This window comes from Sus scrofa, chromosome 7, assembly GCF_054392235.1.
Source record: "Sus scrofa isolate SSC_HxYL_T2T_F1_AM1 chromosome 7, Sscrofa_HxYL_maternal_Yorkshire_Landrace_v2.0, whole genome shotgun sequence".
Classification (NCBI taxonomy): domain Eukaryota; kingdom Metazoa; phylum Chordata; class Mammalia; order Artiodactyla; family Suidae; genus Sus; species Sus scrofa.
In genome coordinates, this window is record NC_139389.1 from 899,339 (window position 1) to 924,985 (window position 25,647).

The window sequence follows — 25,647 nt, forward strand, 5'->3', positions numbered from 1 at the left end:
CGCACAAGTGTTCAGAAGCACTGAGTCTCCGGCCGGCGAATCCAGGGTTTCCTCCAGCCGTGGAGGCGGCCTTGCAGACGCCCAGGAATGGAGTCGGGAGCTGCCGGGGAGCTCGGCAGGCCGGGGAGGCCGGGAGCCAGACTTCCGGGCACCAGGCTAGTTCAGAAGGAGCAAGAAGGGGCCCTCGCTTCTCTCCATGGAAGGGGCCCCTCCGCCTTACATCTAAAAACTTCGCCGGCCTGCGCCCTGACACCTAAACCGCAGCTGCAGCTCCAATTATGCGGAGTGAGGAAGCCGGATTCCAGCCGCGAAGCCAAAAGGGTTCCCAACACGTCCTCACAGTTAAAGATTGTCAGGAATTGGGGGATGGAGGTGTGAGATGCGACACGCTGCTCGCCTCCGCACCCCCTAGACGCGCCCGTTCCTCCAACTTCCAGTAAAGGGCCGGGAAGGGCTGTTTCGGAGCTTCCCAGGTGCAGAGGCCGCTGCCCGCGGGAGGAGGCCACCTCCTGCGCGGCCTGGGGTCTCTCTCCCGCTCATTCCTCTTCTCTCCATTCCGGCCCAGTCGCCCGGAAACTGCAAGTCGCAGGCGCCGGCACAAAGATTCGCCTCTGTGCTCATCCCGCAGAACCTCCAGCCGCCCTGCAGGTGCGGTTCCGAACGTCCCCCCCGGTCACGCCCATCATCTCTGCGAGCGGGCAGCCACGCGTGCGTGGAGAGGGAGCTGGGACAGATTTATTTGCTTCTTGTCATCACACCTGCTATTGTCACTGAGCCCGCCGCCGGACCCCTCCTTTGAGCCGAAAGGTGCCGGGCCCGACAAGAGGGGGCGGTCGCGGTGAAGCCCGAAGATGCGCTGGGAAGCCTCCAGGCTCCAGCAGCGCGCGCCGCAGGCACCCTCGCCGCCAACCCCGGCCCCGAGCTCCTGGCGAGGCCCCGTTTCCACCTCCCTTATTTCCACGGGGGAGCGGTCGCGGGGACGGCGAGGTGGGGGCACCAACTCCTCCCCCACCGCGAACAGAGCTCGGCTGTGACTGAGCCCTTAAAGCCCTGCCCTTTGTAACCCAGCTCAGCCCTGGAGAACCTCCAGGTGGGGGAAAACCGGAGACCTGTGGGAGCCGGGGAGGCTGGCGACCAGGAGGGAGGGAGGGAGGGAGGGAGGGAGGGAAAGGGTGGGAGGGGAGGGGGAGAGGAGAAGGGGCGGAGCGGCCCGGGAAACCCTGGCGCTGGGGTCGGCCAGATCCGCCAAGGAGCGGGAGAGGGCCAGCGCGAGTCGGGACCTGGGGACTCGGTGACATCCGGGAGCGGCGGCCGGAGGAAGGGTCTGCGCGGGGCCCGGAGGACCCGGGAAGTCTGGGGGAACAATGGACGTCCAGCCTAGGGCCCGGAGTTGGGGGCAGGGCCTGGCGCGGACCGCTGGCGGCCGGGCGCGAGAGCGCACGGCTGCGGGAGGGGGCCAGGCGCGGGCCGGGCGCCGGCAGGGGCGCGGGCTGGGGCGCGGGCCGGGCGCGGGAGCAGGGCAGCCGGGCCGGCGCGCGTGTGGTCAGCCCCGCGGTCCTCCGCGGCGGGGCGCGGGCCGGCGCGGCTCGGCCTCCGGCTCCCTCGGAGGCGTTCCCGCCTCCCATTGGCTGCGGCCGCCGCGGTGGGGCGGGGCTCCGCTGCCCGGAAAAAATGTAACTGCGTAAAAAAGTCCTCGCCTCGGTGACGGATGCTCAAAAGTTCAGAAGTTTTTCCAATGCTTCCTTAGGCGGCCGGCGCGCGCGAGACTGAAAAAAAGGTGACGCGGGCCCGGGCAGGCGGCCGGCGCGCTGCCCCCCGCCCTGGTTATCTGGCCGCCTTCGCCGGCGGCTGGGGCAGAGCCTCCTGGAAGGCGCAGGCGGTGCGGCGAGCCGAGCGGCTTCTTGTTTTCCAGTTGGGGCTCTTCTTTCCCGTTCCCGCCTGGAAGCTGCTGCGCGCGTTCAAGGCCGTCGGCCGCGTCCGCGTCCGGCCCTCTCCGCCGCCTCGATCCTCCTCGGCGGCCGGAGGCGCCCCGGAGCCGGGCCAGCGCAGGGGAGGCGGCGGCGGCGGCGGCGGCGGCCCGGCGACCAGCCCTCGGGCCCGGACTCGGACTGGGCGGCCGGCCCGAGAGAGGGCGGGGGGCGGCGGCGGCGGCGGCGGCGGCGGCGAGCGGGGCCATGCAGGCGCGCTACTCCGTGTCCAGCCCCAACTCCCTGGGAGTGGTGCCCTACCTCGGCGGCGAGCAGAGCTACTACCGCGCGGCGGCGGCGGCGGCCGGGGGCGGCTACAGCGCCATGCCGGCCCCAATGAGCGTGTACTCGCACCCGGCGCACGCCGAGCAGTACCCGGGCGGCATGGCCCGCGCCTACGGGCCCTACACGCCGCAGCCGCAGCCCAAGGACATGGTGAAGCCGCCCTACAGCTACATCGCGCTCATCACCATGGCGATCCAGAACGCGCCCGACAAGAAGATCACCCTGAACGGCATCTACCAGTTCATCATGGACCGCTTCCCCTTCTACCGGGACAACAAGCAGGGCTGGCAGAACAGCATCCGCCACAACCTCTCGCTCAACGAGTGCTTCGTCAAGGTGCCGCGCGACGACAAGAAGCCGGGGAAGGGCAGCTACTGGACGCTGGACCCGGACTCCTACAACATGTTCGAGAACGGCAGCTTCCTGCGGCGGCGGCGGCGCTTCAAGAAGAAGGACGCCGTGAAGGACAAGGAGGAGAAGGACCGGCTGCACCTCAAGGAGCCGCCGCCGCCGCCGCCGCCGCCCGGCCGTCCGGCCGCGCCCGCGCCGCCGGAGCAGGCCGACGGCGCCGCGTCCGGAGCGCAGCCGCCGCCCGTGCGCATCCAGGACATCAAAACCGAGAACGGTACGTGCCCCTCGCCGCCCCAGCCCCTGTCCCCGGCCGCCGCCCTGGGCAGCGGCAGCGCCGGCGCCGCCGCGGTGCCCAAAATCGAAAGCCCCGACAGCAGCAGCAGCAGCCTGTCCAGCGGGGGCAGCCCCCCGGGCGGCCTGCCGGCGGCGCGGCCGCTGAGCCTGGACGGCGCGGAGCCCGGCCCGCCGCCCGCGCCCGCGCCGCCGCACAGCCAGGGCTTCAGCGTGGACAACATCATGACGTCCCTGCGGGGGTCGCCGCAGGGCGCGGCCGCCGAGTTGGGCGCCGGCCTCCTGGCCCCGGCCGCCGCGTCCTCGCGCGCCGGCCTCGCGCCCCCGCTGGCGCTCGGCGCCTACTCTCCGGGCCAGAGCTCCCTGTACGGCTCCCCCTGCAGCCAGAGCCCGGGCGCGGGCAGCTCGGGCGGGGGTGGGGGCGGAGGGGCGGGGGGCGCCGGGACCTACCACTGCAACCTGCAGGCCATGAGCCTGTACGCGGCCGGGGAGCGCGGCGGCCACGTGCAGGGCGCGCCCGCGGGCTCTGGCGGCTCCTCGGTGGACGACCCCCTGCCCGACTACTCCCTGCCCCCGGCCACCAGCAGCAGCTCCTCGTCCCTGGGCCACGGCGCCGGCGGCGGCCAGGAGGCCGGCCACCACCCTGCGGCCCACCAAGGCCGCCTGGCCTCGTGGTACCTGAACCAGGCGGGCGGGGACCTGGGCCACCTGGCCAGCGCGGCGGCGGCGGCGGCCGCGGGCTACCCGGGCCAGCAGCAGAACTTCCACTCGGTGCGGGAGATGTTCGAGTCGCAGAGGATCGGCCTGAACAACTCCCCGGTGAACGGGAACAGCAGCTGTCAGATGACCTTCCCCTCGGGCCAGTCCCTGTACCGCACGTCCGGGGCCTTCGTCTACGACTGCAGCAAGTTCTGACCCCCCCCCCGCCCCCCCCCAGCCCGCCTCCCAGCCCCACTGAACCGGACCCCGGCGCAGGAGCAGCCCAGAGAACCCTCGAGGCAAAACCGAAACCAAAAAAGCCCACTTTGAAAAGCAAAAGCTCACCACACCGGAGAACAGAATCCCTCCCAACTTCCAACCCACCAGCACGAAGAAAAGTCTTTTCCTAAAAGATGGATTGGGAGCCACCTCCACGTCGCCTTGTCTGAATAAACAAAACCTAAACTGTTCTATACAGAGACAGCAGAGTCGGGCTTTGCTAGAGGACAGTGTTAACTCCAGACAGCACGTAAGTTTCTTCTTCTTCCCAGAGAGCAGGCTTTCCTCCTCCCTGCATCCCTGCCGCCTCCTGCTTCGCCTCTCACCTGTAAGATACTATTTTATCCTCTGTCGAAAGGAGGGGGGAGTCCCTGTTTATGAACGTGGCTTTCTTTTTATTCATGGACTTGTTTTAAAATGTAAATTGCAACATAGTAATTTATTTTTAATTTGTAGTTGGATGTCGTGGACCAAACGCCAGAAAGTGTTTCCAAAACCTGACGTTAAATTGCCTGAAACCTTAAATTGTGCTTTTTTTCATTATAAAAGGGCAACTGTACTCACCTTATCCTATCTTTCCTTTTGTCGAACATATTCATTGTTTGTTTATTAATAAATTACCCTTCCGTTTGAATGAGACCTATATGTCTGGATACTTTAATGCAGCCTTAATTATTATAAGAAAAAAATTTCAGAGATTAAAACACTATAATTTTACTGATTCTCCTGCTAAATCTATGAAAGAGTAGAGAAACCCTCTGACGATTCCTTGTCAAATTTCACATGAAAGTCTTTTTGTTCAGATTTTTTTTTCCTGCAGCGTTTTCTGCACCGTGTCCTGTATAGTCCGCTTGCTTCGTGGCTAGGGAAAAGATATTTCCCAAAACAGACCTGAGTTGGCATTTACACAAGCACATTTTCTCAGTCAGGGAGGACATGGTCTGGAAATTTAAAGCCCAGGAATCCGCGGCGGCCTTAGCACAGTGGTACCTGTGTGTGGAGAGGTGACGGTGACTCCGGCTCCACACAGATGAATATTTGGCTTGTGCATCGCACAAAACACAGCGAGGTGTACTAGACACCCCTGTGAGGCCAATGCTGGATGCATGTTTGTTTGTTTTTTTTTTTTTCCCTGTTAACTTCCCTCTTTTTTTAAGAGGAAAAATAAAGCAGCTTTTAAATGAATGTATATAACTCACCCACATCGGCGATCCTTCATGTCTTCTGAAGATGGATTGATTTTTTAAAAATCAAGTGTACCGAGGGTTGGAAAGGGATACTTAATCTTTGGGAGGCTATTTTAGAAGATATGTTTGTAGCACAATTTATTTTTTGAAAAAGACGGAAAGCGCTTAATGGGAAGGAAGGGGCACAGAGCAGAGCCTTGTGGTCCAGGAGGTTTCTTTTCAATCCAATTTTTCGTGTTAATTTACAGTTAAACCTAGGGGGCAATGCGGATCGGCCCTCCCCCTTTGTAAATAACCCAGGAAATGTAATAAATTCATTATCTTAGGGTGATCTGCCCTGTCAATCAGACTTTGGGGAGATGGCGATTTGATTACAGACATTCAGGGCCTTTCCGTTTGTGTTCCAGATAATAAGGTTCCCTGCTATCTGCCGCTCGGATCTAGAGGCAACACTTAGCAGTAATTGCTGTTGCTTGTTGTCAAAATTTGATCATTGTTAAAGGATTGCTGCAAATAAATACACTCGACTTCCAGTCAAAAACTGCTTTACGTGGCCTCTGATTTGCCGGGTCCCGGCTCGGCGTCGCGGCCGAGCAGCCGGGGAGGCGCGCAGGGCGCAGGGCGCGGCGTCCCCCGGGGCCGGCGGCGGAGACCGGCCTTCCCGCGGCGTGACCCGCCGGGAGTCGCACGCGGCCTTGGGCCCGGGCGGCCTCGCTCTTCCCCGGGGCACCCTTTGGGTGCGTTAGGGAAAAAAGCCACTGCCGAAGGTCGTTGTTTCTGCGTCGGCCCACTTTGGGGAGCCGAGCTGGCGGACAAAGGGCCCGTGGCCGGAGCCGGCCGCGCCGGGCCGGGAAGCGGCGGCAGGTGACCAGCGGCCCTGTTCCTGCACACGGTGAGCGACCCCGAGGCGGGCAGCGCGAGCCGGCTCCTTCCGGCGTGGCTGTCCCACTTCGGCGCGTGGGGGACGGCGGTGGGGACCCGGGCCCGCCCGGGCTTTCCGGCCGGGGCGCGTCTCCGCGGCCCCGACGCCGGCCTCCGGACCGGACGCTCCTCGGCTAATTAGGGTAATTACGCGCCTCTGCCCGGCCGCCCTGGGCGGCCCGGCAGCTCGCTGCCCGCGCCCGCGCCCCTCTCCGCGCCGGGCTCCCCCCGCCCGGCCGAGTCCTGGCGCCGGGACGGGGACGAGGGCCCGAGGGGCGCCGCCAGCCGGCCTCCCCGCGCGCCTCCGCCCGGCGCGGGGCTCTGGCTGCGCGCCGCGCTCGCCGCCTTTGTTTTGGAGACGCACGTGTGTTCGGGAGCGGGAGCGCGGCTGGCCGCGGGGTCACGGGCGGGCACCGCTCCCGGCGCCCGCGCGCCCTCGCCGGCCGCAGAGCCGCGGCCCGGCCGGGCGGCGCGGGGCCCGGGCGGCCTCCCGGGCGGGCTGCGTCCTCGCGCGGTGCGCGCGGTCGGTTGGCGGAGACCACGGGTCACCGGGGTGGCTGCGCGGGTGGCGGCGTCGGAGCCTCTGGCCCGCGCCCTCCTGCGTCCCCGCGGCCCGGGCGGCCCGGCCCGGCCCTGGGAGCGCGGGCGCCGCGGGGAGGGTGGGCTGCGGCTCGGCCCCGGGGCCGGCGCTCGGGACAAGGGGAGTGGGGTCGGCCGGGCCCGAAGGCGCTTCCGACCCGGGCTCTTCCTTCCCGGCCCGGGCCCGGCGGCCCGAGAGGGAGCCGGACCGAGCAGGGCGCTTGGCTTCTCGAGAAGGCCGGCGAGGAGCCCTTGCCGAGAGGGTCTCTGCGCGGCTCGGGAAGCCTCTTAGCAATACTGTTTGCCGCCTTCGATTCCAGCGTTTGAAAGGCCTTCAAGACCTGCGTGACACGGACGCAGAGAAGGTTATTTCTGCGCGAGTTGCCCACAGAATTGTTCTGAATCCGTGTTTGAGTGGCAGGTCAGAAGTTCTGCTCGTGACGCTGATTCTTAGAGCTGCTCATGGGATGTTTGCTCCCATCAGAACATTTGCCGGATTCTCACATCCAGCTTAAGAAACACCAACTCTTGCCAGCCTGAGCCCTGGGGAGGCTGGAGCCGCCTTATTCCGTGGGGAGAAGTACTTACTCCTTAGTGCTTTGCACGTTTGATTCGTACCTTTTTTAGCAGCAGGAGCATTTCGCTGTAAACTATTCTAGTTTAACAAATAGCACAGTTTGAAGTTCGTCTGGGACAGCAGGCAGGACCCAGTGGGGGGACCTGGCTAATTTTGAAGTCAGCCTCGGTCAGTCGGGAGCTTTGGGAGAGTGTTTTGTCCTGTATGTGGCAGTGGGCACTTCTTAGCAGTTTCGCGGGTCAATGGCAGCTTGGAGCATGCCACCTACACGCTTGCCTTTGGTGTGTCGCATGCGTGGTGGGTGCTGTCTCCAGGGTTCTGTAGTTAGCAGGCCCTTCCCACCAGACTGCATGCAAACAAGCGTGCATTTTACAATTTATCATGCCACGCAGCTTGTGTCATTAATAATTGAAGTTTCCAGGGGAATAAGGCTCAGTTGTGCTGGTGGCCGGTGAGCTCTTGGCTGTTTCCTGCGGGGTCAGAAACCAAGAGTGCCTTGCAGCCCTGTGGCCTCGAACTTGGGTAGGTGAAACCTAGGACTTTTCTCTCCCGCCCTGGTCCCTTCAATGAGGGCTCAGTCTCTAAGGGAGAGAGCCATTAATTCTGTTGCTCATGGTACAAAACCCCAGAGAGGCCCTGAACACTGCCCTGGTCCGGGCTGCCTGGCCGGGCTGCCCAGGCGGGACATGAGGCAACCACAGTGGAGCCCGGCCCTGACCCCCCCGAGCAGGGTTCTTTCTCCCTCGCTGTTAGTGGCCGCTGGAGGGACAGTTTCTCTCTAGCCCCTGCCCCCCCTATCTTGGAGCTTCTGCAGAGGGGCCCCATTTGCTTCTGAGCCCAGTTCCCACCCTGAGGGCCTGCCTGGTATCTCGGCCTTGTCTTTAGACGCCCTGTTTGCAGAGCCAGTCCTGAAGCCATTAGCCCTTCCCACCCGGTCATAAACAAATGTCGCTTTAGGGGCAAGATTGATGGTGACCATGTCATAAAGCTGGCGGGGCCCAGACGGAATCTGACTCTGTGTGGGCAGTTCTTCAGCAGCTTGGGGGGGGGGGTGTTGGAGCGTTCACCCCTGGAGATGCAGAGGTAGAGGGAGCAGAGGGCCAGGGATCCCTGGGCTCGGGAGGCTCCCAGCAGCAAAGCCTGATTCCTACAGGGGCCACGGCAAAAAAGCCCGCTGACATCTGCTAGGGGCCTACGCTTCAAACCCCCCGCTTTTCTGAAAGCTCCTATTTCAGTTTATAAGGAGGCCAAGAGGTTGCTCGCAAAGAGGTTTTTATTAATGGCTTTTCGGTCGCACCTAAACACGCAGTCTCCCTTTGCCGCGGGCTCTGTGCTGCTCGCTGGGACACTAGGCCCCTTGGCTGCTGCGCCCCCTGCGCGCGAACCCAGCCCGGCAGGCAGGCATCCCCTGCGTCTCTAGCTCCCTCCCCCTCCCCGTCTGTCTGCTTTCTTCTCCCACCCTCTTCCTCCCAGGAAAGCCAGGGAGCCCAAGCCTCTCCCGGATGTCCCTGCGCCAGCTTGGGCCACCTCCTGGGGGCGTGCGCGCCCACCCTGCACTGGGCCTGGGCCCGAGGCAGTGACCAGAGCCCTCGGTCCAGCCTTGGACAGACTGGGCCACACGGGGGGCCTGGCGGGTTCCAGGTCCAAGCCCAGTTGGGAAAGGAGTGATCCTTAATCCAAGAGAGCCCAGCTCCGGGATCCGCTCAGGAGGAGGAGGGCCGCCTCTCCACGACGTCCTCAACAGGATTAGGAGTGGAAAATTGAGCAAAATGTACCATGTCCGCCTTATTGGAAACCAAAATACGGCGTGGGGAGCGTGAGGCCAGCCTCAGCCGTTGCTGCGCCCTTTCCCGTCTGACTCTGGCTCCAGAGACGCCTCTGCTTCACATTATTATTGTTGTTGACCTGATTTTTCCCCGGCTGACTTCAAATTGGCAGCATATTGAGCGTATTATGGGGGTGCCATAGGACCTGGCATTTTCTCGCAGACGGGGGGGGGGGGGCAGAGACCCAGGAGCGGGGAGGCAGGTGGCCTGGTCCTGCTGAGGGCCTGGCATCACTTCCTGCTCAGAGTCTTCCCACCTGTGGTCTCCAGGCGGCCCCACGGTTTCCGGGGCGCTTCCCCAGGCCTCTCTCTCTTCCAGACAGCACCTCCCTCCTCCTCCAGAGTCTCTTCTTTCTCTGTTGGCTTTTGGGCTCCTCCATGCCCCCTGCTCGTCGTCCCCCCCTCGCTGTCCCTAAGGTAGCATCCAGGGAGGACACTGGGTGGGCTGCTCCTTTGCCCCCCGAAGTCAACACAGCCTGGTGCTACTTGGGTGGCCCTGGGAGCGCAGTTTGTGAACCCAGGGAGCGAGCAGTGGGCAGGCAGCCAAAGCCAGGCAGTGTGGCCTCTCCACTGACCTGGGTGGTGGGACCCCAGCCACGGCCAAGGGAGCAGAGGCCCTGGCCAGGGCGCCGCCAGGACTCAGAGCTAGACGTTGGGGAATGAAGGGGTTTGCTGTACAGCCTTGGGGACAGTTTGGATCCCAGATGAGAGAGGCCAGAGAGAGAGAGAGGAGACAGACCCTTTCCCTCCCCCATCACCCACCCCGGGGAAAAAGCAGGAAAACACTTTTAGCACCATTAACCCTTAAGGCCTCTGCATTTCCTTCGGTAGAAAAGCAGGTCACTGCGCCCAGAGGCTGTGGTAATGTCTGTCTACAGGTGAGCCAAGCAGACAGGAGTGGGGAGCGCAGGTTTAGGCAGCGATCAGAGTCTAAAAATCTGCCAGGAGAGGAAAAAACCGAGAACTCTGTCCTCGGAGTTGAGCGACGTCGGCGTCCCTGACATCGTACGGGGTCCCTGAGACCTCCGAGGCCCGACTGGAGCTGGCGCCGGCGCCGCCTGGGTGCAGCGCCAGGGCTCAGGCCCGGCGGGAGCCGCCTGGGGCCGTTTGGGAGCCCGCACCCGACGGCAGCGGCTGCAGGGCCTTCCCTGCGTCCCGGGAGAACTCCTATTATGATCACCTGGGGATTTGCGCGGGCCGAGGCCGGGCCTCGCAGCTGGCAGTTCCGGTCCTGTCGGGAGGAGGCCCAGCGGCCCCGGGAGAACTCAGGAGGCCCCTCCGTGACTGGCCCGTGCGAGGCGTTCCCGGAGGGAACTCGAGGGCCGTCCTCCCGGCTCAGCCCCGACGCCTCGCCGGGGCTTCCTGCGCACCGGGAGCCACAGGGCCGTGGCTTCCAGTGTGTTTGAAGAATCAACCCGACGCAGCTCGGCTGTGCGGGCCAGGCCTCCGGGTGAGGGTCGGTGGAGCCAGGGCCCGTCGGGGAGAAGCGGCGCGGCAGGAAGGCCTCGCCAGTCCGTCTTTGCCAGGCTCGCCCTGAAAAGCCAAACTCCAGCCGAGGTCCCGGCCCCTCCAACTATAGTGTAGAGCCCGAGGCCAGCGCTCCCGCTCCAGGCAGGCTTCGGGCGGCGCGGCTGCCTCACCGGCTGGCCCGGGCCCCGCGCCTCTCGTCGGAGCGGCTTTCGCGGAAGCCTCCCCGCCCCCGCCCCAGCCCCCGGCCGCGGGCTCCCGGGGCCACCTGAGTCGCGGGCCTTGGCCTTCAGAGCACACGGGCATCAGGCCGGAGGCGGGAGCTGCACAGCGCGGGATTTCCTCCTTCTTAACCGCATTCACCACCGCGTCCTCGGCTCCTGCCTGCGCTCGGGCCCGTGGGGACACGTGCCCGGGGAGGGGCGCCCGCCCGGGTTCCCGCCTCCGCGTTGGGGGCTTCTCCGCGCAGCAGCAAGGCGGGCTCAGCGCAGTGGCTTCCGCGCGGGGCGTCCCGGTTGGTCCCCGAATCCAGTGATCAAAGGGGGCACCTGAGAGTGGGGCGTCCTCTGCGTGCGACCCCTGACCCTGGAGGAAGGGCGGGAGCCGGGTCCTGGGGTCAGGCTGCGGTCCTGGGCCACCCAGCGGGGACGCTCCGTCGGAGGAAGCCGTGAGGGTGGGTGGGGTCCTGCCTTCGTGTTCCGGACCGGCGGCGCCGGCAGGACACCCCGCGGCGGGCCTGGGGAGCAGTGGCGGCCGGGGCCGGGCTGGAGGGGCCGTCGCGGGCTAATCGCGATGGCCCAGCCTCGCTGTGCCTGCAGCGCCTGCGGGTGCGCGGGCGGCCTGGTCTAGTGCTCAGGGCAGGGCAGCAGCGCCAGGCCCTGGGGAGGGGGACGCCCGATGGGGGGCCAGCGCACGGAGCGGCTTTTCAGCCCAGGGGTCGCGGCCAAGTGTCAAAACCCTGGGCACCCCGGTGATTAAAAGCTGGCACTTTGGGAGAGGTGCGGGTGGCATGTTGGGACGTGTAGAGCCGTCTGAAAGTCCCGTGTGCACCCCCGCCTCCCACCCCCACAGAATCTTGTGCTAAAACTGGCAGCCTCCCGCCCCCCCAGGCTCTGCAGGGAGGAGAGGCCTTGGGTTGTGGAAACAGATGCCTTGTGAACTGGGACATACTGGGACCCATCTCAGAACTGAAAAGGCGCTGCCGGAATTCCCAGGGCAAACAAGGTGCCTGGGGTCCTTGCTTAGAAAGTCTTTTGTAGCCAATGAATGTATGGTTATTTTGACACGAAATGTTGAGGTGTTGCCTCTTGCAGGGAGCTTTAATGACTGGGGAAGGTCTCATTAGCCAGAAGCTGACCCGCCAGGATTTCGGTGCCTTTTGGAGGTTTGGTATTGGCACGGAGGTTCCAGGAGCCCCAGAGGTAGCCTGCAGCAGCAGCTACCCTGGTTTCCCAGCGCAATCATAGACCTGGAACCCCGGTCCCCAAGGAGCCTTCTCGGCGGAGGTTGGCCTCAGGGCACTTTAGCCCTCCCTCAGCAGGAGGCGGGCAGCCTGTCCTTCCCCTTTTTGCCCCTCAACAGCCGCAGAGGTGTGGCAGGTTTACAGGGCAGCCCTAACTCCCCCTCCAGCCTCCAACAAAAGGCGGCCTCAGCCCACCCCCGTCGCAGCAGGTGTGATGCAAGCTGAGGCCCCGCTCCGCTGGGGCAGGAACCTGGGTCCCTCTGCTTTGCTCTCGTATTTGAGGGCACTGAGGGTTTACCCTTCTTAGTTTGTACTTACAAAATCGAGGAGGAGGAAGATGTTTTATCACATCTTAAATGAACAGTCGGCGCTGGCAGAGCAGGACAAAGGGGGAGAACAAGTTCCCGGAAATCGAGTTGAGATTTGGGGTAGAAGAAAGGCGTTAATGAGAGGGTCTTAAGCGTGTCCGGACGAAGTGCACACCCAGAAAGAAAGCCCAGAAATACTCAAGCCAGGGTGCGCCCTTCCCTGCCTTTTACACACTCAGGGAGGCCGGGAAGCAGAATCCCCCCCCCCCCGCCCCCGCCATGGAAGGGGCAGGAGTTGAGAGCCCCACGACCAAAATACTTCCGGGGGCTTCCAACCTGATGCTCCTGGCCGTTCTGACACTCTTTTAACACCGGGGCATCCCTGGCTCCCCACGAAGCCCCTGCCGGACCCTCTCTCGTCCCAAGGAGCCTCTGGGTAAGAAGACGCAGAGCACGGGAGCCCCGGCGGTGAGGTGGTGGGGTCAGGGGGTCAGAGGAAGAGGAGGGGCACCTGTCCATCAGGTTGAGGCTACGGGGAAGGTGTGCGAGCATGTTTATTAGTGAGACTTTTGTGACAGTGGGTTTGTGTGGTGTCTGTAAGCTTCTGAGTCACCCTGTGTGAGGTGGCACGTTTGTAGGTGTTTATTTGTATTCGTGAGCCTTCGCACTTATACACTGGAGTCTGTGTGTGACCGTGTGTGTATGTGACTCCGGGTGTGTGTGACTGTGCACGTGTGTCTTTGGGAGTGTTTGCATGTATGTACTGGAGTCTGTGTGTGCGCGTGCGCCCACCAGCCTGCCTAGGCCTGGAGGCCCAGCCTTCCAGGGACCATCTGTTTCCAATTAGCAGCATCTCGATTGGGAGAAGGCCCGGTCCTGGGGCAGCTCCTGAGAACCGGGTGGGCCAGCTCAGGCCCCCAGTTCTGCGCCATCGGAGCCCGGGCCTCGGCCAGCAGGCTTCCGCAGCAACTGGGCAGCCACACAAAGAGCCCTCTTTCCTGCCACCCGCCGCCGGGCCGGGTCCTCCCCCAGATCATAAACCTGCCGTGGAGACATTCCGAAATAGTTCGGCTGCGCTCACACGAGCATGTGCGAAGGCTGGAATTCCATTTGCTGTAAAGTTTTATTTTCCTTGGAGGGGGAGTGGGGGGGGGAGAGTCCTGACCTAATTTGTTCTGGGGCGAAATACCGTATTTCACGCAGAGGTCTCCACCTGCGCACAAACCCTCGCTTGATGCTGGTGGATTCCACAAGCCGGGCGGCTCGGGAGGACACGCGAGGGTAAAGCCAGGCCCCTCAACGATGCGTTCAGTCAAACCCAAGCCGGGTTTCTAATTAACCTGAGGTGGGTCACACGCACGCTGTCGGGCATACATTAGGCACTTCGTATGAACTGGTTGAATGCCTAAATCAAAATTAGGCTGAAAGAGTGATCTCGCACCGAGAATAGGTTGGAAGTAGGCAGTGTGCGTCTAGACCACAGCAGAGGCGCGGGCTCAGAGACCTCCGGGTAACCCGGGGCCTGGCATGGGCGGTCCAGCAACATTCGCCCTCCTGCAAGCTGCTTCTGCGAACTCCTGTTTCTCAAGGCTTCTTCTGAGAGGGTGGGAGCCCTGTGGGTTCTAATTATAGTCGCCGAGACCAGAGCTGGTGTGAATGCCGCCTTTCTGCAGGAGCTGGGTTTCCAGATGGGCTGCAGAGAGTGGCTTGCTGTCACCGGGAGGGGCGAAAGCCAAGCCCCAGGCAGAGGCTCGGGAGGCTGCTGCCGCTGCGGCAAGGCCAGGCTCAGCCAGGCGGGGCTCTCAGAAGGAAGCGGCTTCATTCCAGGCCAGGACTTGGGTAGTTTTGTTTGGGGGTCCTTATAGCTGTTTTTATAACTAGGAGACAACACGGACATGGGCTGTGCTGATGCTGGTTAACAGAGAAAGGCCGTTTTTAATAAGAAAAATCATCTGAAAGCCCCACAATTTTAGTTGTCTCAGCGACATAATTTCAAGAAAAGTGAATCTGTGATTAAAACATCTTGATTTCCAAAACTGATCAGAGGCGACCCGGACAAAAGGGAAGTGGGCAGAGCCGGGCTCTTCCCCTGCTGCTGCAAACCTCGCGGTGGTGGCGGGTCTGCTCGGAGGCGCCCAGGCGCTCAGGCGTTGGGATTGGTTCGCATCAGCTCCACGTCGGCATCCACCATCTCCCTCACCAGCTCCTGCGGGGACAGTGCAGGCGGCAATGACACAGGGGGCCCCGTCCCCCTCCCCCCCCAGCAGCCTGCGCAGCCTCCCGGCCCTCCTCGCCCCGGGGGCCCAGCCACCCGTTCGCCGCGTCCCTCCCTCCCCGGACCGCCGGCAGGGACCTGGGACCTAGGAGGCTTGGAGAGGCACTTACATCAAAACCGACCCGGGGCTTCCAGTTGAGCTTCTGCTTGGCTTTGGTGCAGTCTCCCTGCAGAAAGTCCTGCGGGGCGGGGACAGAGCACACGGGTTGGTGGCAGTCCCAGGGCCCCTCCCGCCCCCCCCCCCCAGGGCAGGGGCTCCACGAGTCCCTCCAGCGGGCGGGCGGGGGAGTGTCTAAGGACGGCCTGCTCCTCGCCAGGACCCCGGAGGCCGCTCGGCCCGGCCGCCACCACGTCCCGCTGGCCTTAGTGACTTTCTTTTATGCAACAAGTTGTCAGGGACGCCGCTCTGAGAGCTGTTTGGGATTCGTGCTCAACTCCGCTCCCCTCCCCTCCGGTCCCGGAGCTTCCGGCAGGTTGGGGGGGGCTCCCGGCCCCTCCAACCCGCTGGGGCGCAGCCCTGGCCCCGTGGGGGCCTCCTTGCTGACCCTCCAATGCTGCACATGCCGTCCCTCTGCGCCACCATCACCTCCCCGCTACCCACCGAGGAGCAGGGACCCCCACCTAGGCAGCCGCGTGCTCCTCTGCGCCGCCCGCGGCCCCCTTCCCCATTTATTTGCTCCACTTGTGCGTTTCTCATCCCAGCTGACGGGGCTTCATCCAGAGACAAGCTCACAAGGGAGGCGGGTGACTCAGGCAGAAGGGCCGCCACAGCCTCCAGCACAGGGAGGGAGCTGCAAACCGCCAGGGCCCCAGCTTCCCTCCATTTAAGAGACTTCCTGGGAAGGAAGGTGGAGGGCGGGAGGGAGGCGGCCCTGCAGCCCCAACCCCTTGCTGGGCTCCTGGGGAGCCCAGCCCGTGGGAAGGGGAGACCTAGAGAGAGGGAGGAAGGGAGAGAAGGAAGAAAAAGACGGGAAAGCGGCCCCTGTCGGGGGGAGATGAACAGTTCGCATGCCCGGGTTCAGCCCTGCTCCTCAAACTGCCCTGAGACCTGAGCCCTCCAACCCCGGAAAACAGGCCCAGCAGGCCCAACTCTGGACGCCCGAACCCCGTGAGGACGGCAGCCTAAAGCCACAGGAGGAAGGCGACAGACACTCAGGCTGCAAGTGAAAGCCTCCAGGGCGGTGGACTCCCCGGGGCAAGACGCAGGACCTGCCGTGCCCACCCTGGCCCCGGCCTGGCCCGAGCTGGTGCTCGGCTGGAATCCATGACCAGGCCCAGCGCCCAGCGCCTCAGCGCACAGCTCCTCGGCCACCAGCCCTGCATTTTGCGCTGGGCCAAGTGAAGCTCCCAAAGGCCCTGCCTCCTCACTCAAGTCCTCACCGACTCCTCCGGGTTAATAACAGCTAAGCAAGTTACTCTGCTGGCCTCAGGTCCCTGTGCGGAGTCTCCAGGGAAATCAGAAGCAAATATTTGTACTGATTTGCAATTTAACACAGTGCAACACGGAGCTGGAAGTGTAAGTGGAAAAACACATGCATTTATTTCTCTCCTTTCCCAAATCAACGTGTACCTACTTCTACAACGCTTCTGGTTCTATCCTAAGAGTCCTACAGAGACTGGCCTGCCTCTTCCCCAGAGGGAGCTGGGAAACGCGGCCCCTCAATTCCACAGCCGGAAGGAGCAGGGCGTCCTCCGTCCGCACATCTTCTGAAAGTGGGGGGTTCTGCAGAGGGTGGGAGCCAGGCCCTATGACGCCGCCTGCCCTGTGACTTCAGATGGCCCCAGTAGGCTTGGAGGGGGTGCTTTGTATTGTAACTGTTTCCTGCAGTTTTCGACAAGCAGCTCGTAATATAAAAACAAGGAGGGAACTACAATTAAGGAAAAAGGAAAATGGCTTTCAAAAGCTCAGAAACAGACATTGCTACCGTGCAGGGTTCATTGAAACCAGAGACGCACCCTTGAAACATCCCAATTTAGTGTCGAGCTCGGCGGCACGGCTACCTTTCCTCTTCTGCCAAGGCTCTGTCTCCCTGAAATTTAATTAGTCTGAGAGATCTCGTGAAGGAAAAGGATGAGGTTCCATTAAAACAAAACAGCGGCTCTGGACGCCAGCTGCCCGGAGCTGACATCTAGACCCGCCCCGGTGCCTGTGCCCCCGCCGACGTCCAGGGGACACGAGGGAAAGGCCAGCTCACACGTAACCCCTCCTGAGGGGGTTCTTACTCCCCCGTGTGTCCCGGAGGGAAAAGGGACAGTTGTGGGCTTGGTCACATCTCAAAGTCACAGCCCACAGGAGGGGCCTGTCACGTCTCACAAACCACAGGGCCCACCAGGGTGTGCGCAGCTCCGACGCTGGGTCGGGGATGAGTTCGTCTGTTTTGCTCTTTTCTTCTTTCCTGACGGTTTGGTTCCTTCTTTGTTTATAGGCTTCAAGCCACAGAATGACAATGGGGAGGGGGTGAATGCAAGTGATGAGTTTATGTAGTTTCCAAGACGCGTGGTACGCACTGGGGGGCCCGCGAATTTTCTCCACAAGAGAGCTGGCCAAGCGCTGGGCAGCGGAGCGTCTCCGAGGTCTGGCTGCCGGGGTCCTGCGTTCCCGCGGCGACGCCTTAGGTGAGCTCCGCGCCTGCGGCCTGTGATGTGCTCTGGTCGGATTTGGTCCCGCGTGGCGACAACTTCCGAGCGGCCAGGAGGCGGGTGTCCGGACGCCGGAGCCCCTTCAGTGTCTGCAGGCCCCGGGACGCGCGTGCCTCCTTTGTCCCCGAGGGCTTGTCCTCCAGCGGCTTTGGGCAGCCACGACCCTCGAAGCCCGGGCACCGGGGGCAGAATCGCCCGCAGCAGCAGCTGGGGAGGGCGTGTTTGGCTGCAGTGATTTTTCAGGCCTTCCTGGCTTACGCTGTTGGTATAGTGAACTGATAAAGGGCCAGACTAGATCCTGGAGAAGTCATCAGGCCGCTCCCTGAGCCCACGGTAGTTAACATGAAATCCAGAAAAGGGGGCACCGTGCCGGCCGCCTTCCACCCTGGCTCCCCTCGCCTCTGCTCCGGGCACCGGGCACCGGCCCTCTCGCGGCGGTGAGGGCACACCTGCGACGCGCCACCCAGACTCCCCCCCCCAGTCCCATTTCGTCACGGTCATTATTCAGCACATTAAAGCCTCTGAGGCCCCCGCCCGCCTTCCTCAAAGCCACCGCGGCGAAGCTGTCGAGCAGATTCTGTCACACAGGTTTTCAGAGTTCGCAGTCGCACCTCTCTCGCCCTCCGTCACCAAGGCCGCACTAGGAAAGTGTAACATCAGTATTTATTCCAAGCGTTGTGTTGCCTGCTCGTCTGTTTTGTGACGGCATCTGAGCAGGTGAGAGACGTACCAGAGAAGGGTGCTGCTTAGAGCCCGGCGCGCCCGCGGAGAGAGCGGGTCGCAGAGCTGGAAGCGGGGGCGGGGGGAAGGCGCCCAGAGCCCAGAGGCGCTGGGCAAAGGCCCTCGAGGACTGGGGCCCGTGGGGCGGGCGCTCGGCCTTCGCGCTGCTTCCGTCGGATTCCCCGAGGAAGACCTGAGGTGCCCAGGGACCAGAGGAATTGCTCTTGGCCCGACATTACGCTGCTGGAGAGGGAGCAGCAAAGCTTCACCCTGGAAGGAGGCTCCTTTTCAGAAAGACAGGACCGCTAACAGCAGCAACACCACCCTCGGTCCGTGGGAAGAGCTGTCGAGCCGCACAGCCGGTCCCGGGCACGGCTGGAGATGTGCGGCTGAGCGTCAGGAAGGAGGAAGGCAAACGCTAAAGACCCGCAGTGCCGCCCGCAGCTTCCCGCTCCTCCCGTGGGCAGCCTCTGAGTCACGGGCTCCAGAGGAGGCAGCGGTCGCGCCCACAGCCCGATCCCCGCGGCGCCAGCAGCCCCCGTTTCGGCCGAACGTGAGCACAGGTGGCAGCTGAGGCTGGCCCCTCCTTCAGTGACAATCGTGATGAACCACGAGAAGCCAGCGGTTGCCTTCCGGCTCCAACAGCGCGGGGCCCGTCGTGGGGGGAGCCCAGCGGGCAGCCCCGGCTCCACTGCCCGCTGCCCACAGCGATGAAGGGGCAAAGCCAACAGGGCGCAGAGGGCGGCCCGTCCAGGCTTCGGGGAAGGGGCCAAGCAGGCCACGCGGGGCCCTGGCGCTGCCCCTCGGCGCCTCTGCCCGTGGCCTCCAGGACCGGTGCGCCCTGGCCGAGCCTGTTTCTCGGCTGGAAGAACGCGCCCCTGGGAATCCGCCGCTGTGAAGAGCCACCAACCCGAGGGGAGGGATCATCCACCCCAAGGGGTCCAGAAAGGACGGAGGTCGCCCCAGCACAGCACCCCCTTCTGGGAAGGTGACCGAGAGCTTGACTTCCTTGCGTGCCCACGTGCGGATGGCGCTGAAGGGGTTACAACGAGCGGCTCCTTTGACAAAGGGGCGGCCACTGGCAGGCGTGGGCAACCTCCAGGGAGACGCATCTTCTACCATCTGTATTTTGAAAATAAGGGAGTTCCCGTCGTGGCACAGTGGTTAACGAATCCGACTAGGAACCATGAGGTTGCGGGTTCGGTCCCTGCCCTTGCTCAGTGGGTTAACGATCCGGCGTTGCCGTGCGCTGTGGTGTAGGTTGCAGATGCGGCTCGGATCCTGAGTTGCTGTGGCTCTGGCGTAGGCTGGTGGCCACAGCTCCAATTCGACTAGCCTGGGAACCTCCATATGCCGCAGAAGCGGCCCAAAGAAATAGCAAAAAGACAAAAAAAAAAAAAAAAAAAATGAAAATAGGGCCAGCGTAAAAGAGAAAAGCATGGGGCTCCCCTCATGGACTAGGATCCATGAGGACGCGGGTTTGACCCCTGGCCTCGCTCAGTGGGTTGAGGATCCAGTGTGGCTGTGGCTGTGGTGCAGGCTGGCAGCTGCAGCTGCAGCTCCAATTCAACCCCTAGCCTGGAGATCTCCATATGCCACGGGTTAGGCCCGAAAAAGCAAAAAACAAACGAACAAAAAAACCCAAAAGCAACAGAAAACAGAGAGAGAGAGATGTAATTAGAAACAAGGGAAGAAAGAGAGAAGAGATACAATTATATAAGGAGACACAGGACTAAACACCAATTTCCTTCTATAGTTTTGTTTTTGTTTTTTTGCTTTTCAGGGCTGCACCTGTGGCATGGGGAGGTTCCCAGGCAGGGGAGTTGAAGCAAATCTGCAGCTGCCGGCCAACACCGCAGCCACAGCAACTCGGAATCCAAGCCGAGTCTGCGACCTACACCACAGCCCATGATGCTAGATCCCTGACCCACTGAGAGAGGCTAGGGATCAAACCCACATCCTCATGGACACTGGTCAGATTCGTTTCCACTGCGCCACAAGGGAACTCATCAATTTCCTTTTAAAGAGAGCTTCAAAAATGTCCTGAAGACAGTTCTTTCAGGCAGACAGCAGAGGCAAAGGACCCTGTGCTCTCCCAGCCCAGCGGACGCACACTGCCCCACGCCGAGGCCAGCCTCTCCCCATGTCACCAGTCTGGGGACGCCCTGGCCCTCTGCGCTGGCCAGCCTGCAAGCCTCTGGGGCCCAGCCAGCTCACCCAGGCTCTGGCCTGAGCAGACTGGGCGGCGGGAAGCTCTGAGAAGCTGAGCCTGGGAGCCCTGGGGCTGTGTACACACAGCTGCTTCCAGCAAAACACGCAGCTGTGGTTCGGGCCGCACCTCGCGGGGAGCCCACTCCCAGGGCTGCACCTGCCCCGCGTGGCCGAGCTAAAGCCGAGCTCACTGCTTTGTCAGCTTTATTCCTCCGCCCCGGTGCTCACGGGCATCCCAGCCCAGGGAGGGTGGGATTAGGTCCGTAACTGGAGTTTCCTGACTCTGATTCTGCCCCGATCTTCCCTCCCACCTGCTGATAGGGGCTGACTTGCAGTGCAGCCCAGGGCCACTTAATGAAAGGGAGATAAGATTGCCGGTGACCTCAGCGTTCCCGGCTTCAAAGCCACACCATCTTGGTCGGAAATTACTGGTTCCTGTTAAGAACTGGACTAGGGTGTGAAGATTTTACCCCTGCTGGTAGGAGGTGACACGAAGCCCGCGGAGAGGAGATAAAGCACCTCTAAGTGGACGGGCTGAGCCCCACTGGCCAGCGGCTCTCTGGAGCGCGAGGCAGGCTGCCGCTTGGTGCTTGTCACCCTCCAAGCACCACGCCCACATCAGACAGTCGGGCACAACCCAGAGATCCTGCCTCTGCTTTAGGTGGCCTCTGCCCTGGGCCTGAGAGCACCTGCAACGCGCCTGTGGGTGAAGGCCCAGCCCTGGGCCCCCGCACCCCGAGGCCCGCTCACAGCACCCACGACCCCTCCTGGCACCAGGGAAGGCAACTCTTCTCCAGCGTGTTCCTCCCCGGTTCTCAGGGTCTACACCGCCCCCCAGGAACACACCCACCCTGAACACTGGCGCTGAAGAGCGCGGCAGAGAACACGACGCTTCTGTCACGAGATGGGACACTCTGCCCACACGCACGTCCGGGGTTCAAGACACTCGGCTTCACGATCCTCCCTCCCCAGCCCAGTCCGAAATGACACGACCCGGTCACGCAGACATACAGCCCCTCCGCAGCTTCTCAGGAAATGCTGAGCTGAGCAGGCCCCAGAGCACGTCCAAATTCTGGCTTTTTGGTTATTTCTCTGGGGAGTTTCACCTGAGGAGCAGTGAAGGCCTCTGCTGTGACGTGTGACAGCAAGGGTCCGCGAGGCCGCAGAAGGCTGAGCACCAAGACGAACCTTTATGTTCTGCGGGTCCACCCGCCAGTCCACCTGCCTCCCTCGATGGAGGGTCTGCCAGGCTGCCGGGTGTCCACATGACACGGCCCTCCGGCGTCCTCCTCGGCCGGCTCTGTCGGGGCAACGCAGACCTGTCCCTGAACACACCTGTGGTTAAACCACACGGCCCGACCGTGTCACGAAGCCGTCTAGTGGTGGGTGTCCGACCAGAAGCCGGTGCTCACAAGGCGGGGTCCGTCCCCCCCCCCCCGCGCCCACGTTATCTGAGTGAGTGGGCAAGCCCAGCAAGGAGCTGGGCTCGGGGGCTGCGTGACGACGAGAGCACCCGTGCGCACGCAGGAAGTCCTGGGACAGGCAGGTGAACGGGTGTTACCCGGGAAGAGACCCTTGGCCTGGACGGCCCTGGACCGCGGGAGGGCGTGGCACGCAGCTGTGCGCCATGGACACGGGTCAGACCAGACCATGCAGACCTGTGGCCGGGGAAGTTTCTTTTTCTTTCTTTCTTTCTTTTGGTCACACCTGAGACGATGCAAGTTCCCCAGGCTAGGGACTGAAGCCCCCCCACAGCGGTGACCCGGGCTGCTGCAGTGACCAGGCCAGGTCCTTCCCCCACTGTGCCGCAGGAAAGCTCTTGTTCGGGGGAGTTTCCCAACACTTCTGAGCCTCAGGTTTTATTTTATTTTGTCTTTTTGCCTTTTCTAGGGCCGCTCTCGCGGCATATGGAGGTTCCCAGGCTAGGGGTCTAATCGGAGCTGTAGCCACCGGCCTACACCACAGCCACAGCAACGCGGGATCTGAGCCACGTCTGTGACCTACACCACAGCTCATGGCAACGCTAGTTCCTTAACCCACGGAGCAAGGGCAGGGATCGAACCCGCAACCTCATGGTTCCTAGTCGGATTCGTTAACCACTGCGCCACGACGGGAACTCCCCCGAGCCTCAGGTTTTAAATCCGTGAAAGTGGACCACGGCCTTCCCGGCGAGGCTGCAGGAGGGTTCCCGGTCGTGGGTGGAAAGCAGCCCCACGAACCACTGCGTGACCCTTTCTGAATCCCAGTGCCCCTTCCGACGTCTGTGTGACATCGAGGAGACGCAAGCTCCTCAGGTGGCTTGTCTTCCGGTTTTCCTTTAAAGCTCCGTCACCCTGAGGATGCGCCCAACCCAACCTGTCTTCTGAGGTTGTCATCCTTTGGCTGATGGGGACAGACTGCACTGGGCTTTCCCAGTTCTCGTGATCACTTCACCGTTGGCAAACCTTCACTGCTTGAGGCGCTGGGAAGGCCGTGCTGGACACGACGTGGCTGCTGTCCTGAGTTTCTGTCCAGAAGGAGACAGGCAGGGACCCCTTTCGGTTGCGGGGAGTGGGCCAGAAGGCCAAGGGGAGGTGAGCCTGAAACGGTGGCAGGCCCTTCCAGAAGCAGTGACATCTGTCAGAGGCTCCAAGTCACTGAAGCCTGGGCAGCATGGTCTTTCGGGGGTGAGGAGAAGGCCACCACTGCGTCTGGACGGGTGGCGAGGGACCAGGGCCCAAGAGGAGCTTGGCCATCTTGCTGGCCCCCTGGGGAAAGTGCTCGTCAGCCCAGCAAGGCCATGCTGTCACGCGGCTTCATTCTGTGGTCCCTGATTGTTCCCAGAGGATCTCAGCCCAAAGGCCACAGCAGTCACCTGCCACTGCGGCCTCATGCTGTCTAGCATCTGACTTTCTGAGGCCTGTGTGACCTCTGAAGGTTAGGATGGGCTTGGCCTGACCCACTCTGGGGGCAGAGCGAGCAGAGGAACAGCGAGGGCTGGGTGGGGGGTCAGGGGACACCTGTGCCTCCACGGGGGCCAGCGAGGCGGGCAGAGCATGTGACACCTTCGCCCAACCCACTGGCACGGTGTCGTCTCCTTCTCAGGAAACCTCGTTTTCATGATTAGGAAACAGACTCTCAAAAGATTGCTTTCGTAGAATCACGTAGGCTCTCCCCAAGCGTTCCATGGAACGTCCTGTCTTTTTTTTTAAAATGTTTAGAATTTTTATTTTTATTAAAGTTGACTTCCAGCGTTGTGCCGATTTCTGCTGTACAGCCGGGTGACCCCGTCACACATGTAAGCACATTCTTCTTCTCTCTTGTTTTGAGTCTTGGTTTGGTGCCAGACCTCCTTGTGGAGGAAGCCTGAGAAGCTCCGAGAGAGGGCCGGTTGCCACCGCCCCGCTGCGGGCCTTCCTGGGGGGAGGAAGGCCCCTCCCCCAGGACCCGAGGCCTGGCCAGGAAAGGGTTAAGCCAGGCGGCGTCCACTGTGCCCTGCTGACACGTCCCTTCCTTTCAGGCTGTGGCTGCAGCTCGGCAGGAGGAAGCACCGGGGGGGCCTTTCACATGACATCATAAAAGCCTGATTTATCGCAGCCACCAAACATCTAGAAAATCATAACATCCTTTCAGGAAAATGCAGTGGAAAATAATCGGCTGACTTTGATGGAAGCTTGGGGGGGACTCCAAGCAGGACAGGCTGCCCGGCCGCCCTCGGCAGGTGCAGTGCGGCCAGCGGGCCTTCGCCGACGGAACGGGCCTGAGCTGTGCGCTGCCTGTGACCCGGCGGGGCTCTCACGCCCGCAGATGAAACGAGGGGTCCCATCTGCCAGCTCGTGGAGTAGCGCTCCAGGGCGTGTGAGCGTGTCCTGGGAGAGCCAGCTCTGCCCACGTGGGAGGACCTCCCCCCACGCGTGACTGTCCACACCCAGGATGCTGCCCCCCAGGACCTGCTGTCAGCCTCAGGACCACGAGGCTGAGATGAGCCAGAGAGAGGCCGGAAAGCATCTGAGGGCTAGCGGGGTAGGGGACGGCCATGCAGACGCTCCCAGGAGTGGTTGCTCATGCCCAGCAAGGCCTTGTCTTCTTTGATGTGTGTGCCAGGCTCTGCAGACACACCAGAAAGAGGGCAGATGAGAGCCTGCCCTGTCACCCCAGCAGTGGCCTAGCTTTGCCAAGCACCCCAACTCAGGAGGCTGGTCTTGGGTCCTGGGGAGAGGGGCCGAGCCTACAGGGCCAGTCTGGGTGGGAGGCCACCCTCACTGACACACGTGGCAGTGGGTCCAGGTGCCACGATTTTGCGAGGCACGTTTCCTCTTGGGGCTCTCATCAGACTGTCTGCCTGAGGGGCCTCAGGGGTCCCCTTGGGGAGCCTTTCGGCCACCAGGGCTGGCGGTTGGATTGGACTCCCCGTGGGATGTCCTGGGAATGGGCTGGAGGCCAGGGCAGCACGGACACCCAGCAGGCGCCCCTGGGTCCGTGCAGAGAGGGACCTCCGGGAGCAGAGGCTGGCCTTCTTCCTGCCCGAGGGAGATAGCTCGGGATGGCCAACGAGGGCCGCTTTGATCTCCATCGGGGGCTGAGCCCCCGGCACCACGGCCTTGATCGAGGCCTGGGAAGGGGGAGGGTGGAGACCCGCTGCCCGTCTCGCTGCCCACACCCGTGTGTGTTGCCCAGGACGCAGACGCCCCGGTGCCAGCAGCCCTCTGCTCCCCGCTCCTCCTGAACAGCCTGTCTCCTTCCTTTCTCGCTCCTTCCCTTCCAGAGGATTCCTTTATTCTAAAGCAAAGGCTTTTAGATACTGGTCCACCTGCCACCTCCTGGTTCTGCCTGTGTCCCGGGGCTCCTTGTATCTCACGGTCACGAGAAAGGCCGCCGGCACTTGTCCCGTGTTGTCTCCAGAAACGCAGTCACCGCCAGTCCCGCGTCGGAGGGGAGGCTTGATGTCAGCCTGGAGACCCCCTGTCCTCACGGCTCCGTCCCCTCTGCTCGCAAGTCAGGTTCCTGGGCCGGGGGGCGGCAGCAGCTTCATTCCTGTTGACATCTGGCCCCTTCCAGCAGTTCAACCACCCCGAAGCCGTCAGTTCTGTACCTTATCCTGGCTTTTTGGTTTTGGGGGAGAGGAGGAAGACGTCCCCCTTTACACCTTCAAAACTCTCCCCTCTCCTAAGGTTAAGGCTGGAGAACCCGGTTTCCTGGTGACTGGGCCCCCTAGATAGAACCCTGCAGTGTCGCGGCTTTAAAACCTGCTCGGTGACCTGCAGGCAGTGCCTACGTGAAGCACAGGGCCAGCTGCACTGGTGCCGTCGGGGGCGAGGACTGGGCCCACGGGGAGGGTCGCTCAGGTCTGGTGGACCCGTCAGCGCTCCCCGGGAACAGCACATGCACCTGCATGGCAAGAGCTCCCCCCAACACCCCTGCCCCCAGGGCCCCTTCTCTTCCTGGGTGCTGCTCACTCCCCCAGAAAGAAATCTCTAGTATTTGTCAAATAAAATCCAAACTCTTGTTCTGACTGTCAAATCTTTGACAATTTGATCCCAACCCACTTCTCCAGGTTTATTTCCCGTTTCTAGAAACTCAGTGATTAATCGAATGCCCGCCCCATCCTGGGGCCTGGGCTCGGA

The 25,647-nt window shown here is 62.4% G+C and overlaps 2 protein-coding genes across 5 annotated transcripts in view; one reads left to right on the plus strand and one right to left on the minus strand.

Annotated features, from left to right (window-relative positions):
• The first annotated feature begins 2,048 nt into the window (after nt 1-2,048).
• FOXC1 (forkhead box C1) lies at nt 2,049-5,600 on the plus strand. Its single transcript, XM_005665529.4, has one exon. It carries the CDS (start codon nt 2,175-2,177, stop codon nt 3,807-3,809), a length of 1,635 nt encoding a protein of 544 aa, XP_005665586.2. The 5' UTR covers nt 2,049-2,174; the 3' UTR covers nt 3,810-5,600.
• Nucleotides 5,601-14,107: 8,507 nt separating this feature from the next.
• Nucleotides 14,108-25,647, minus strand: part of GMDS (GDP-mannose 4,6-dehydratase) — a 434,734-nt gene continuing 423,194 nt past the window's right edge. For all 4 annotated transcript variants that reach the window (XM_084967197.1, XM_021099749.2, XM_021099748.2 and 1 more), the window contains 2 exons: nt 14,584-14,652; nt 14,108-14,404 (listed from right to left, as the gene is read on the minus strand). In XM_084967197.1, the coding sequence (XP_084823323.1) occupies nt 14,342-14,404; nt 14,584-14,652 (132 nt within the window). In that variant the 3' untranslated portion in view covers nt 14,108-14,341. The remainder of the gene's footprint in view (nt 14,405-14,583; nt 14,653-25,647) is intronic.

What these genes read in the sequence shown, in the direction of transcription:
- FOXC1 (XM_005665529.4), top strand. Translation starts at nt 2,175, where the DNA reads ATGCAGGCGCGCTACTCCGTGTCCAGCCCCAACTCCCTGGGAGTGGTG.